Source organism: Nanorana parkeri, unplaced genomic scaffold, assembly GCF_000935625.1.
Source record: "Nanorana parkeri isolate BGI_ZX_2015 unplaced genomic scaffold, ASM93562v1 scaffold141, whole genome shotgun sequence".
NCBI lineage: Eukaryota > Metazoa > Chordata > Amphibia > Anura > Dicroglossidae > Nanorana > Nanorana parkeri.
In genome coordinates this window covers 807,005-822,834 of record NW_017306409.1, presented here as the reverse complement: position 1 = coordinate 822,834, position 15,830 = coordinate 807,005, and the positions used below count along the sequence as shown (strand labels likewise).

Here is a 15,830-nt window from a genome sequence, read left to right as displayed (position 1 = left end):
CCACGTATGGCAGTCTTTAGAATCCTTATTGCTATACAGTAAAGCCTTCCCTGCCAAGCATTCGTTAGTAAGGCAGCATGAACAGTTTAAAGGGAATATCCTCAATGAACCCAGCTAAGACCTCTAATGACAGCAATAGCAAGCAAAACGTATCAGCTTATATTTGCAACCTTGCTCGCTGGTGTTTTAGCAGTTCATAAGCTCTCATATCCTGTCAACTCTTGTGGCTGAGGTGTGCAGAGGTCTGAGCAAATAAGAAGTCGGTTAGAAATCCAGATTGTATTCCTGGCTTTTGGAAAACATGCAATTGGTGTATCAGTACGTCAGCTCAGATATTAACAGCTCTTCAGTTCGGTTGGATCTCTGAGGCTCTCCTCACCGCTGTCGTCCATATAGGTCAGATTCAAGGCACTGGTCACGGGATGAGTCCATGACGTGGTTTCTGTGACATGGCTGCATGAAAGAGAGATATATATAGGTAGGACATAAGTCAGGATAATTACCAGTTAAGCTGCATATCATCAAATAAGGTGGACCTGTATTTTCCTTTTTTAACTGCGACCAGCTAAAGTGGCTTTGCTAGCAGGTCACAATTTCATCTGCAACTGTTCCTCATGTATACAGGTAGTACAGTACATTTTCTTCTACAAAGAATCTCGATTAAAAAAGGACATTATGTAGTTTGACATATTTCCTATACTCGGGGTAAGCAATCCAGCAAGAGAAATGTACCAGTACGTGAAATGCTGAGGGCATCATTACAGCCTGCTTTCACTTTAATGGGAAATAGATAGAGGAAGAAAACACAGTGGATGGACACAGACAGGAATGTAATTATCGGCTGCCATACAATGTTCCCTGAGCGCAGGCAATTTGTTTTTTCTTTTAGGGTAGTGGGGGGACGAACTTTTACACATATTCACCGGCAGCCGCTGCCTCTTCCCTTTATATCAGACCTGCATCATCTGGCCACTGAATAATACAGGCTGACTGACTTCTTCTTCCCAACCCTCGATTAATTAATGGTGTCTAGGATGGAAGGGGAAGAGGTATGGGTGTCAAGTCATACTTACACTTTATGGCCAAAAGCTTGTGAATACCTGGCCATCACATTTATATAACCTTGCTGGAAATCCCATTCCAAAACCATGAGCATTAATACAGAGTTGGCCCCCCTTTGTGGCTCTAACAACGCTTATTTTTTTGGGAAGACTTTCTGCAAGATTTTTTAATATGTCTGTGGAAATGTGTTCTCATTCAGCCAAAAGAGCATTTGTAAAAATAGGTTGTGATGTTAGACAAGAAGATCTGGTTCGCAAATGGCATTCCACTTCTCCACAAATGTGTTCAGTAGGGTTGAGGTCAGGGCCCTGTGCAGGCCACTTGAATTCCTCCACACCAAACCCATGTACCCATGTCTTGCATGTCTATGCACCTGGCTTTGTGAAAAGGGCCACAGCCATGCTGGAGCAGAAAGGGCCTTCCTCACATGTTTGCCACAGATTTAATAGTGCACAATTGTCTAAAGTGACTTTGTATACGGTAGCAATACCCTTCACCGGAAACACTTACATGTATGTAAATTTTTTAGCACCCTCTGTATTTGTGGTTATAGTTCATCTGTGGACAAACTCTGAGCACACCCGTAAGTAAAGGCTGAAAGTTCTGGTGTGTGAACTGTGAAATTTTAAGAATTAATGTCTTACCGAATAACTGAAACAACTGAAAAAAATCTCCCCCCCCCTCCTCCAGCGGCTGCTTATTAATCAATCTCTTTAGCATTTCATGTATACTCAGGTAGACAGCTTTCACGGTTTTAAAGAAGCAGATTTATTCATCGAGAAGTAGAAATGGTGCCAGCTTCTGAGTAGTAAATATTGCGCCAACAAGAAGTAAGCAGCAGAAATTGTGTCATAATATTTAATGGAACACTCAGTTAAACATGAGAATTTTGCATTTGCACTGACTTGGGGATGTGGCCCCTGCTGGGAATCTGTAATTGTCATTCTCAAATCGTGCACCTGGCTGTTTTGCTAGCTAAATCATCATAGCTGTGCTCGTCTTCCATATAAGCCTGAACATAAGCCTGCAGAAACATAGGCTGGTTTGGAGGCATGCAAGCTATTGGAGCCCACCTAGACCCTTGCTGGAGCATAAGAGACTGCACAGCACAGGATCAAGCTAACTATGCCCTGTAGGAAATTATAACCCTATATATGTATTATATAATGTTGCTGTACGAAGTAATTGATTATAATAGGTAATACAATACAATATATATATATATATATAAAAAACCTGTTCACAGACTAGTATATCTAAGTTTAGCAAAACATTGTTACTTGATATTTTACAAAATGGTGATGGTGGGGTGTTTAAAAAAAAAAGCTCAAGAACATTGAAAGTCTGGAAGAGCTTACTTGCTTCTGCAAACATTCAAAACTTTGTTTCCCCAGAGGCTGATCACTCAACCAATGCAGGTCGGACAACTATTTTTGGACGTCGGTCTACCCAAGGCTCTTCAGAAGAGACCACGTGATAATGCCACATAACCAACCACCAGTGAAGAAGCGGAATAAAAGAGGTGAACCCGCAAGGTTTGTCCTATTGGTGTGGCTGGCCACTTAGGATGTGAGAATCGGTATAGGTGATTTGACTACCGGACAGAAAGCTTCTGCATTGCACCCCACACTGTTAGTACAGATCCATATATATTTAATATAAGTTTCAGGGGACAGTATAGAAATAGGCATTGTGTTTCAGGGCCTCATACAAATACCCCCTTCATCACAGTTTGTCGAGTGTTTGGGAATGGAAAGAGTTCTTCAGCAGCTGATTTGGCATCCAACAATGAAACCATGGATCTTATTGCTTGGATGGACATTTTTACATTGGCAGGTATATTTTTCAAAACTCTCAGCCACAGATCTTATTTCTAAGGTTTTAGGAATAAGGTTTAACGCCTGAGTTAAGTGTCACTTTAAATGTGTGTAATCACTACAGATATTACCTGCTGTTGGAAATGTATTTTCATATTTGTTTTATGCTCAGTGTACTGGATACCAGTGCCAAGAACATCGGCATTAACATGCTAGTGATATCCAAATTAAACACACAGCCTTTATGCAGCTGATGAATGAGATAAAATCTGGCTGGATCTCCTCCATATAATTGTGCAAGGCAGTTGGCGCTTCTGTAGGAGCAGATTTTTTTTCTTAAAGTGGACTTGTCATGTCTACCAAAAGTGTATGGACTACCATTAGTGGCAACGTGTAATCAGACAAAACAAACCGGAAGTGCTGGAGTTTCTAAAAAGAAAGCAAAGGGCCATAGATATACTCTGTAATAAAAGATGAGTGGTGAAATAAAAAAATATATACAATTAAAAAATATATGAGGCATTAGTTTATAAATGTTTCAGTGTATAATAAAAAACATATAATTAAAATAAACTTGACCCCAAACCATTATAGGTTCCCTTTAAAAGAAAGATAAATATCCAATGCTGGCTGTCTGCGTGTCAATGACACAATGACAGCAATGACATTGCACTGGCTCGGGGTGTACACATAACGAGAGGATGAACATCTGGTCAGTGGGTCTATGGGAGATTACTTCCTGATCAGTCAATGGCCTCAGTGTATTTTTAGCTCTGTGCATGAAGTGTGGTTAAAGAGCTATGACATAAAGTAATCAGCACACTGAATAATCTCTGATTATCTGCATTGGGAATGCTGCGGCATCCACAGCGATGTGAAACTTCACTGCTACTAATCATTCAGGAAAATTAAGCCTGACAGATGGAGGTGTTAAAAGGGAAATGCATTCGAAATTTTTTACTGTAAACTTTCACTGAAAGTAACTTTTAAAGTAGTGGTTCTCAGCCTGTGTAACCTCAGGACCCACATTTGTCCTTGGTCATTGAGTCATGATCCAAGTTGCCCCGCACTGGAAAGCATGGCATTGCTGTACAGCGCGTTCCGGTGAGGGCAATCAAACTGTGGGTGAGAGGTGCGTTTGGGGTGCCATTCAAATGAATGGCAATGCAAAACACCTCCCACACCAGAATCTGCGGTAGGTGACATTCTTACACACACACTCCAAATTTTTTAAATTTTTATGAGATCCACCCAGTCTCCCTATCTTATCGAGAACTGGAGTGGATCCTCAGCCTGGGGGCCAGTGTAGGCTGCTGTGCTATGACGGAGCTCCATCCATATGTGCATTGCTTGTACAGCTCCCTTGTGTGCCCTGTACTAGTGCCGGGAGCAGAATGTGATGTCACTCCGGTCCAGGCACCTTTACAGGACAAGTGAGGGAACTGTAAGCAATACATGTATGAATAGAGCTCCCCAGCGGTCATACCCCCATCCAACCTAAAGCTGACACTCAGCATCGGGCTGCATATTTTGAATGGCTGCTTGGCGTGAGAACTGACAGTGCTGTGCTAAGGGGAGGCTGAGGAGCCTCTCGCCTAGAAAAGTGGAAGGCACACGGTGACCCACTGAACATGGGGTCGCGACCCACCAGTTGGGTGGCAAGGTTTTAAAGGATATCATACCGCTCCAACAAAAAACTTAATATATTACAGCTCGCCAGTCTTTAGATGTGGTCGGGCTGCATTTGTTTTCTTTTTTTCCAGCTAAGTAAATGATGTGCAAGTACAGAAAATCACCTGACTTTGGCAGAATTGCAGTGTTCTTGTAAATTCGTGCGCAGTTAACTGATTTCTCAAACAATCTTATTATCTTTCTCTGTCGGTGAACTACAGAACACTGCCCACTATGTAATGAAGATTAGGAGAGGAGGACTCGCCATCTGTTGTGCACTTTTTACTAATTTGCAAGCTACATAATTGGCAAATGGCATATTTTCATAAAAACTCAGAATTGACCGATTTTCCAGCAAAAATGAATTGTATACATGTAAGTGCTACTCTACCTTCCCAGATCGAAGAAGCTGGATTGCAGCCAATGTTATTCTACATTGACTCGAAGTTGTTCTCTGTGCAAAATAGGTAACATGCTGGGATCTCATTATTTTCCGACATCATCCAAATGTATGACAGAAAGTAAATGCTGAAGCTGAGGTGTCTGCCACTTCTGCACTTTTCTAATTAAGTTTAACTACTTTTTTTTTTTTTTTATTGACTTGCGTACTCCCAAAATGATTATCTCCTCTCTGTGCTATCGTTTGCTGTAAAAGGTTTTTTTGTTTTCTTTATTTCTGACCCCTGATCATCGCAGAGTTGTCTTATTACTTTTATTTTTTGGGAGTTCACAAAACAGGTAACAGTGCAAGCAGGGGCGTAGCTAGAAATCACAGGGCCCCATAGCAAAATTTTGTATGGTGCCCCTTTAATCTCTAGTTACACCCCTTCCCGAGCCCAATTTAGATCCCACACAGCCCACCTGAGGGTGACCCTGCAGAGCCTTGGTGATTTTTACGCCACTGTGTGCAAGCAAAAAAACAATTCTAATTTAAATGCTCATTTATTTATTTATTTTTATCTATATCTTACTTACTTGGCAGTAATTTATCTCCTTTGTTTTTTCAATATATTTTTTAAGAGCCTTGAAAAGTTCTAGATGAAAGCAACTTTGTAAAAAGTGGCTTCAAAAATATCCCGGAGTTTTCAAACCCGACTGCGATCTTAATACTCAGACTCTGGAGGACCCGACTTCCTACTAATAAAGGTAAAGACTAAAAAAAAAAGAAGAAGAAAAAAGCTATTCTGAAAAGTATTTCCCCCCAGTATCCTTGTGTTCTAGGGCCGGTTGGCTCCCTCGTCACCCTAATCTGTTTGATAACTCTCCAAAGACCTAATTACATGTAAAGGATCGTGTGACTCCCACAACCTGCTTGAAAAAAATCATTTTTTTAGCTTTAAAGATGAAAATGTTATTTTTACTATGTACAGCTCAAAGCTCGAGCATGCGGAGGGTATTTGCCAATTAAAAATAGGTAAGAGAGAGAGAGGTTGTGTGTTTGATGAAGTTGTAGTCTTTTTAGAAGATGACAAGGTGAGATGATAGCAATTAGCTAATGCAATATTGATGGGATGCGGCTTATAAAAAAGGAAAAAAAAAGTTTGCTTAAAGATTTGCAAAAAAGTCAACTAAATACCAATGTGAGCAGGATTGTTTAAAGGGTCAGTCCACCCTAATCTTATATTTCAGTTCTTTTTAACTGCACCAAGTGGAGAAGCATACTCACCATGTTATGTTGAAAAACATATTATTATTTATTATAGGTTTTTATTTTGGACAATAATTTAAGCAGCTTTTTAAATATTGCACATTCAGTCCCTGCCCTCGAGGAGCTTACAATCTAAGGACCCTATCTCGCATACAAATACTAGGGCCAGTTTAGACAGGAGCCAATTAACCTACCAGCATGTAAAATGTATAATTATTATTTAGAGAGGAACCCTAGGAATAACAATAAATAAATTAAACCTTGCAGTGGGGCTCAAATACAAAAATAAAAAATACTCACCTGATTCTTGGTCCCGCCCAGGATCAGATGAGTATACCTTCTGTATTCCAGCCCCTAGACTAAAATGAGCAGTTAACCCTTGAGGTGTGAGGGTAGCTCCACTTCAATGGTTCATTTTTTACATTCCTGGAGTTCCTCTTTAACAAACTCAAAAAATATCTTTACAAGCGGTCTGAAAGTTCTAGTAATGCTTCGCCTCCCCCTCCCAGTGCTGCTGTGTAGGATATAACAAGAAGCTAATGCCAAGTCAGATTTGGGTACTCATAATGGTTGTATTTGAAATAAAATGCAATTATTTCTAAGCGGATATACATACACTAGGGATGCACCGATACCGGTATTTCCGTATCGAGTACGAGCACCGGTATTTTTTTTCGGTACTCGCCAATACCAAATGCCGATACCGGAAGTCTCATTGAGGAAGCCAGGCGGTCTGTAATGACTCGCCACCCGGCTTCCCGAGTAGCAGGTGACCAGAAAGCATGGAGTCGGCTTTCTGGCCTATCAGGAAGCCGGGCGCTATGTAATGACCACGAGGTGACCAGGGAGCATGAAGCCAGCTTCCGACCAATCAGAAAGCAGGGTGCCACGTCATTACACGGCCAATCAGGAAGCCGGGCAGCGTGTAATGACACGCTGCCTGGCTTCCCGATACCGGAAGTATCGGAATAGGCATCGGAGCATTTGGGCGAGTACTCGTATCGGCACAGATACCGATACTAGTAGCGGTGCATCCCTAATGTACACATTTATACAGTACCTTAATTATAATATATCTGCTCAGAGTTCAGCTGTAACTCAGTACACGAAGGCAGCCTTTCTGTCCAGGAACCGGTTAATCTATGTTCTGTTTTTCCTATTCTAAACTATTTGATGAAGGGAATTTTCTGCATGGTGCGTGTCATCTTTTAAAGGCTGCCTGTGGTTTATTTGATTGTAATTACGCATGGGGTGGGAAAAAACATAAGAAAACATTTGAAAACTGCACAAGGACACATCAGGACACTTCATAAAGGGAAATAATAAGGGGAAGTCAGTGGGGACACTACTCAGTAGCAGGTGCTTTTCATTATTTTGCTAATATAGAATACAAATAAAAATTGCTGTTTTTCACCGCAAATGAAAGAGTTCATGTGTTTATTTAAAACAAAGATGGCAAACTTGTGAACTGTCCTGGCTACCAGTATATGTGGTGAAAAGGTTTTGTTTCCCCCCTTTAAAGTGTACCTGTTAATTTGGATCATACTACATGCTGCACAGGAGGTGGGCCGGAAAGGCAGACACTGACCTTGTGTTTTGGCTAGAGCTGTTGCTGTTCTTGCAACATTCACTTTCAGACCAGAGATCTCCCCTGAAGTACTTTCTTCCTGCCACTAGGTGGCCTCAATTTGATAGCCAAAATCATTCAACCCACTTCCTATGAGCCCAGGTTTTCCTTGACCTGCCCCAGCCTGTGACTGGACAGTGGAAGGAGAAGCACCACAGTGATGAGGTTTCTGTCATTCTGCTTTCTGTTCCTATCAGCATGCTGCTAGTCAGGATATGAGCTACTTGGCTGCTTGTACTGCTTCTTCCTCTCACACTCCAGCGCTGCTGTATAGAGACTGCAAGAGGCTGATACCTGGTCAAATGTAGCTATTTGCACTACTTGCATGTAAAAAATACATTTATGATGTATTAATGAATAAAAGAGCTGCATTAAAGTAGAAGTATTGGGAGAGTAAAATGTACTCTTCCTAATAGTTTGAGCCAGCCTGTGACACTGCAGCTGTCACACGCCGGCTCTATAGCTCGAGAAGTGAGCAATTACAAACTGTTGATTGCTAAGCCCACGGCTTCTTCCTGCAGAGAGTGGCGACAGTCATTCACTGTTCCCCACAGAGATTCCCCCTTGCCTCTATCTGTTCCTCCAGTGCTCATTGGAGGGACAGACAGGGGAGGGGGCGGGCATCTGCAGCACGGCTCTGCACTATCACCATACAGCGGGCTATATGCCCGCTATATGCTGACCTTGGGTCACAGGAGGACATTAGTAAATGTCCTCCTGTGATCCAAAAGACAACTAAAGCCAAAAAAAGGTTTGGATATAGTTCTCTTAATGTGTCTTTTATATGCGTTCAGCCATATACGGTATATATATAAAGATATAGATATAGATATATATATAAAATGTGACAGGGTATACGAGTCTGTGTATGTCAGTGAGAGGATGAAAAGGGCAGCTTTCCCTGGGTAGGAAGGTGTTAAGCCTTGCCCCAACAGGTACACCTCTTCTCTCTATTAATTAGCCTGCACCTGAAAGTGACTGGGGGGGGCTAGAAAGAGCTCAGAGAGATCCATGCTGGACTGGGTGGATGCATACAGACTGGAGAGCGTCTGAATATCTGTGGAATAAGGTCTGGCTAAAAACTGTATGTATTGGACTGTGGTTTTTGTTCATGTTCAGTTATACTGGAAGCTGGAATAACCACTCCAGTAGGACGTAGTGAGGGACACTACTGTTAGTAAGCCTCCTAAGGTGGAGTAGGCCTTTTTATTTATTACTCTATAGTTACTCTTGAGTTTCTGCTGGAATTTGTTTGTTTAAAAAGGGAAAACATACCCTGTTGATAAAAAGAAATTGAATGCAATTGAAAGCCACATTTATTGCCAAAACTGATCACAGACCAGTGACTTTCTTTCCTATATCTGCCCATTGCTTTCCTGAGTTTAGATAGCAGCACAGGATTGTTCCCATTTCTACCACTCGGGCACACTTTTGCTAGTATTGCCTGTATAGCAGTTCAGTATTTGGCTTTCCAAAGTGTCCTCCTCCTCTCTGTACTTCTGTACTGTGTTCTCTGCATTTTCTAGCTATGGCTATTCCCAGCCAGATGTGAGTCAAACTGCTTACACTGCTTAACACAACTACTCACTTGATAAAGTACTTGATACCATCTGCTGTGTAAGCTTCTTCCCATCCGTAAGGGAGGCCTGTAGAGAGAACAGACAGAAAGACACATTGATCAGGAATGCTCCCAGGAAAATGAAGGGACGCGATCGTCTTGTTTAGCGCCGGCACAAAAGCATCTTCATTATACGGTGTATTTTGAAGAGAACTAATCATGGAGTCGCTTTTGTAGAATAAGAAGCTAGTGCTGGCACCTGCCAAACCCACATCTAATATAAATGGGCCCCTAAGTCACAGAGGCCCCTGTGCACCTGTATAGTCTGCTAAAATGGTATGTCCACCCCCGTGCCTACAAAAGCCCTTTCTTATGGCTGAATACTGGGCTGATCTAAAGCTACGACGAAGGCCCAGTTTTGGGGACTGAAACATGTAAGCATTTGTTTGTTTGCTGCTTTTATGCCTTTTTGCAAATAAAGTATTGGATGGACGAATCCCTTTGCGAGTGCCGGCTTTTACCTATTGCTCAGTGAAGGCTCCGGCAGAAGCTTTACCAGGCACCGAGGTTCCAGCAGCGGGATTGGAGACAAGAAGGTAGAGCTGCTCCATGTTTCTTAATTGCTACTGATCTAAAAGGCAAAGCTCTAACACTTGGTAGAATTGGAGCTAACTTCCAACCCACGTCCATTTTTTTTTTTTTTGATCTTTCAAGTGGTGAATCGAGAAACCGAAAGCAGACCATCTAGACTTCTAGAGCGTATCTAAACCCTCTAGATGCAGCTTATTAGTCCTTAGATGTGGCGGCTGCATTTGTTTTCTTTTTTTTCAGGCCTTTTATCACCTGGTGATCCTGCTAGTAATATACTTTCTGTCCTAGGGTGACAACCCTCATGGTGACTGGTAGTATCTCTATGAAGGAGAATTGTCACCATAGGACAGGACTGCAAGCACCTCCCCCAATACTCTTCTCCATAACATAGGGAGGGGTTTTGAGAGAACTGGGAATAATGTAACTTATAACAGCATAGGCAGAGAGTACAGGAAGTTATCAGCTCACAAGCTTTCTGGCAGGATCAACAGGTAATTTTTATGCACGCATGCAACAGATCTAACAAAACTCTTTCAACTGTATATTTAACAGACCAAAAGAGCAAAAATGACAGAAGTTCATTGTTAGGGTTTATAAATACTTTAAAGTCTTAAGTTGTTTTTAGATAATAGAGAAGAGTCCATATTGGCATGCTTGTACTGGCTTAGTTTCCTTAAATTATTGAAGCCTGAGGATGTGCCCAACAGCCAGAAAGCTTGCGTTTTCAGAATAAGAAGATAGCGACTGCATGCTCCATATTTCTCTCAGCAATCACTTCCTTTAAAGCTAACCGGTACTTTGCCCACACAAGACAGGTTGGTTGGGTAGGAGGATGGGGTGTACTTTCCTTCCTGCCACCTTAATCTGCTGCCAGATTGCCAAATATTCCTGTAAAGTTTGATTTTCTAAAGCTTACACAAGACTTTCCGACCCATATGACACTGCTTTAGCAAAAAAGTTATCTGCCGCTTCCAAAACCCTATAGGTTGGGTCACCCCCTTAGCTAGATAGGTGCCAAAACCAAGCAGTGGCTCGTCCTCACCACAAACTGTCTGCAGAAACAAAAGAAAGAAGCCGGGGGCACGCCATCACATTGTTTGTAAGTGAAGGGCTCTGCAGATCAAGGCTGCAGGAGAGCATGGGGAAGGTAAAGCCCAATATGCCTATGGTGCCACCAAGTACAGGTTTGAGTTAAATAATGTTATATATATGTATATGTAAAAAAATAGAATGTAAAATGTAAATATGCGTCGGATGCGCCAACGTGCGAAAACGACAATTGCGCTGCACATGTTACATTACACCGCGGTATTACAGTATCGGAGTGCAAGCAATAATTTTAGGGCCATCAATCACTGCTAACACTAAACTGATGAGCAATAAAAGCTTTTAAAGCATCGCCTATGGACAATTTTGGGTATTGTCGTTTTTTTGCAGTTTCACGGGTGCGCACAATTTAAAGGCTTGACATGTTTGGTGTCTATCTACCCGACGTGACCTCGTCTTTTACATTTTACCAAAAAATTGGGTAATAATAAATGTTTCATAATTTAATATAGGGGAATCAGTTTTTTTTTCTTCAAAATTTTCGATAATATGTCCTTACTATAGTAGTAAAAAATATACCCCCCCCCCCATGGTGATTAACTACCACCAAAAGAAAGCTCTGTGTGTCCCCAAAAAATTGTATAAAATTAATTTCAGTACAGCGCTGCATGACGGAGTAAATGTCAGTCAAAGTACCGCAGCGCTGAATACTGAAAATGGCCTGGGCAGGAAGGGGGTGTAAACATTGCGGTCAGCAAGTGGTTAAAGGTCAGTTTTAAATAGTTTTTTGTACACTCCAAACTGCAACAATTGCCAAATGATATTTTAAAAATGTTTTTAAAAGCCTGTTTTTTTTGTTCTGGACTCTGAGGTCAAGGTATACAATTTTTTAAACTAGAGGCTATTTCTCTTCCAGCAGAACTAGAACAGTTGCCGTGGCTTTTTGAGGACAAAAGTCTTGTTTTTATGGTATGAAAATGTTTTTTCTCTACTGATTGAAACCAATTAAAAAAAAAAGAAGTGGTGCGTCCTTGAAATCTTGCTAAATGTAACCTGTTTCCACAGATAAACTAAGACTGTGTTTGCAGTTTAATGTAGCGAGGTTATATTGGTTCAATGTTTTATCCTCCACCCTGCAGGATCTTAAAACAGAGAATAGACAAACTGAAGAGAAAGAAAGAGACTTAAAGGATAATTAAACCCTCCGTTTTTTGTTTTTTTTTGCATATATCTACTGCTAGCAAGCAGTAGATATGCAAAAAGTGTAAAAAAGCTTTAAAATCTGACTGTCAGTTATTTTGGGGTCACCCCTCCAATGGTGTCACCCATGTACGGGACACACCCCCCTTGTGATGCCACTGGTCAGAGGTTAGGGCGAAAATGAGGTAGGCGTAACTGGAGCTGGCTCCGGCGGTCTATGGTGCATTACACCTAATGCAGGGTCCACTGACTTGTATTAGATATAAGAGCTTAGCACTGAAAGCCATGGCAGCGAGGATCAGGTGAGTATATCTGCTTTATTCCTCTAGACAAAACAAGCTCTTAGCCCCTACAGAGTGGGGGTAGGCCCACTGCAAGGGTAAGTTTTAATGATTCCCGGAGTGATTCTTTAAAAGTGGCACCTATGCTCCCTCCCTCAATCAGTATGCTGGTAGAGATTCAAACTTTACCAGACAGGGTAGTATTAGTAATCAGAGCTTCAGGGCAGAAAATAATGTTTTTAGTTTGTACTTTCCATTTTCATGTAATGTCAATAACATACTTATTTTCTAGGTACATGAAAGCAGTTCTCCAAGTTATTTACTAAACATTATAGTACATGTTAGTATAACTCCTGTCTCTTCCTGGGGCCTTGTGCTAATTGGCTCCCACGCTCCAATACTTGCAGAGGTCATTCTATGGGTAAAGCACTACTTGCGAATGGAAACAATACAAGATGAGCGGAGCAGCGGTAATTAAAAAAGTTATGAGCCTTTTGCTGTTAATTAACTATAGTAAAAAGTTGTTGTATGTAGATTCTTTAACTGCTGAGAAAAAGAGGTGAAATTCCAAATGTCAGAACTGAAGAAAAGAGACATTTTCACAATTTTTAAAGGATAAGTTCACCTTTTGCAAAAATGTAAGAAATGCATATTTGATAATATTAAAAAAAAAATGCATTTCTTTCATTTTTGCATTCAAGTCTGGAAAGCATTGCAATGGTGATCACTCGATCAGGTCTGCAGAGCTCGGGCTACCGCACATTCTCAGAAAAGGCAGAGCTACGTACTGGGTTATGGAGTTTCAGTTAGGAGAGAAAGGAAAGGGCGGCTGGACGGGAATAAGCACAGCTCTACTGCATCTTACCAGAGAGGACAGCTGGACGCTGTATGAGGTGGTTTAATGCAGTTTGAAGTCCAGCCGTCTTTCCCCATCTCTCCTAACAAACTCCGTACCTCATTATCGAGCTCTCCCTGGGAGAGAATGTGCAGAAGCCTGAGCTTCTGGCACGCAGTCACGGACCGCGTACCTGACTTATGAGAGTAGCTGCTCCTTGCTGTCCTGGCTCCGTTCCTTTCGGACGGAGCTCTGAGCTCCGTTTGAAAGGATTGATTAGTAAGGTCTGCAGCAGACCTTACTAACCATGACTGGATCACCAGGGATCGGATTTGTGCCTCCTCCCTGCATAAAGGCAAGCAGGTGAGGGGGCTCTTTGTTTTATTTTATGTGGGATGGGCTGGGGCGGGGAACGGGGGGAGAGTAAATTATGTGTGGGGGGGGCAGGGAATGGGGAGGGGGGAGGATATTATTTTATATGTGGGGATGTGGAGGGCAGCAATGTTTACATTGTTTTATGTTAATGTTGTTGTTAATTATTTTTGTAATTTTATTCTGCATATAACATTTAAAATAATTTTAGAGGGTGTGTTTAGGGGCGGAGTTAAGGCCGTGGGTAGGGGTTAGGTGGGTCAACTTGTGGCAAGTAACTCTTAAGGCCTGGCTAGTAGCTCAGGACATGAAATTTTGAGCCCTGCTCTACGGTACTATAAAAAGCCATTATTCATACTAAAAGGCACCCCTATCAATAGGTAGATACAGTATACGAATACATATCTAGCAGTTAGACATGTATTCGTATACTGTATCTACCTATTGATTGTGTACATGGTCATCAACTAAAAAGGAAATTTATTGGGATACCATACCCACCATTATTTTTGATCATGGTTGGTTTTTATAGTAACAATAGGCCTGAGACTAGAAACATGGGGCATATGATTTTGTATTTTATGGATGATTTTGTATGAAATGATGAATTTTATCGATACATTTTCATTATATTTATATGTATGTAAAATAAAAGAATTTTGATACATTTTAAGCATGCATCGGTTTATACCTCTCTATAAAGCCCTTTAACACCTACATTTTCTGTGATTTACATGCTGGTAGTAGAAGGGGTTACCATGGCTGGCCTACAATTTTTTTGTTTGCCAGTGACTAATCCTGTAAGTGCCCGTATAACTCAAAAGTGAAGACGTTGTGCCCCTCAATGGATTAGAAAGAAACATGGTTCCTTCACCCCAACTACAAGCAGCCAAGTGTACAGTTCCTAACCCCGCTTTCCTATATCTGTACAGGGCTGAATTTGCCACACCCAAGCAACCAAAGCCTGGCCTCGGGGCAGCAGGGGGTGGAATTCCTATCTCCTGATGCCCGGGACATGCAGTTCCGGGCGCCGGGTGGGTAGTTGTTTTCTACATTTAGTGTACAGTGGGGAAGCCGCCGCTTGTTTCGTACAAGTGATCTCGGCAATGTTGCCAAGATCACTTGTATGCAACCTGCATACAGGTGGGCGCATTGAGGAACCTTGCCTTGGGGCAGCAGGGAGAGTAAATCCGGGCCTGCATCTGTAGTTCTCTTAATCCCTCCTCCTCCAAAAGCAGTCAGATATGTAGGTCTCTTTATCCCCGTGTGTCATCCTTTGTGGTACAATGTTTAACTTCAACTTTGCCTTACAGCAGGCTGCACAAGTGACAATTAAAAGCACCCCCAGTCAGATCTGCTAATGACTTCCTCTGTACTCTAAATAATGTAACTTTCCTGTCACATGACACAGAAGACAGAAACAACTTCTCGACAAAGTGCGCAGTATGTCTGGTCACCAGTCTTATCACAAAAAGATCTAATTAAAAGAGCTTATGGCTAGTCACCTGGGGGACCTTGTCCAGCCCTATCTTTCCATTTATAGGGAGACCTTTCTAAAAACACACAATTGCTCATAGGAGTTTTGGAAAATGTGACTCCTTGATGAGGTCTAACAGTTGGGTTTAAAAAGAACATCCTTTCTAAGTAAGAGTTTAACGCAGTGTGTTGTCCGCATGTTCTGTTCATTCACAAAAACTGGCCTATAAGACTCCTACGGACTGGTCGATAATACTCTGCACAGTATAAAAAGGTTGTGTGTTATTTTTTTTAATCTATGACAACGACAGGATGTTCTATTTTTCATTTCAAGCATCAACAGTGGAGTTCTAGTGTCTGTTTGAAGAGCGACAGCTACAGGGAGAAATATATAGGTTAGGCGACAGAAGGTTCCCGGTGACACAATTCTTCCATGACAAAAGGCAAGATGGACACCTATTCTTTGAGCAAAATGGTAGCAACTGAGGTTTGCCCTTTATTTCTCCACTATTCATGGACTACGAATGGTAAAGAATAGAAAATTAACCATTTGCGGTCCTTTGTAATGGTGCACTTTGGCGTGGCTTCTCAACCTTAAGGGTGATCTATTTGGTAAATAAACATATATTGTGGAGGGCGTGTGTG

General features: G+C 41.6%; 1 protein-coding gene across 1 annotated transcript in view; it reads right to left on the bottom strand.

The window, feature by feature from the left end:
• Nucleotides 1-328: 328 nt before the first annotated feature.
• STXBP4 (syntaxin binding protein 4) overlaps nucleotides 329-15,830 on the bottom strand; it is a 101,655-nt gene continuing 86,153 nt past the window's right edge. Inside the window, exons 15-16 of the mRNA XM_018554067.1 lie at nucleotides 9,414-9,471; nucleotides 329-453 (exon numbers count right to left, since the gene is read on the bottom strand). Of these exons, the coding sequence (XP_018409569.1) occupies nucleotides 336-453; nucleotides 9,414-9,471 (176 nt within the window). The 3' untranslated portion in view covers nucleotides 329-335. The remainder of the gene's footprint in view (nucleotides 454-9,413; nucleotides 9,472-15,830) is intronic.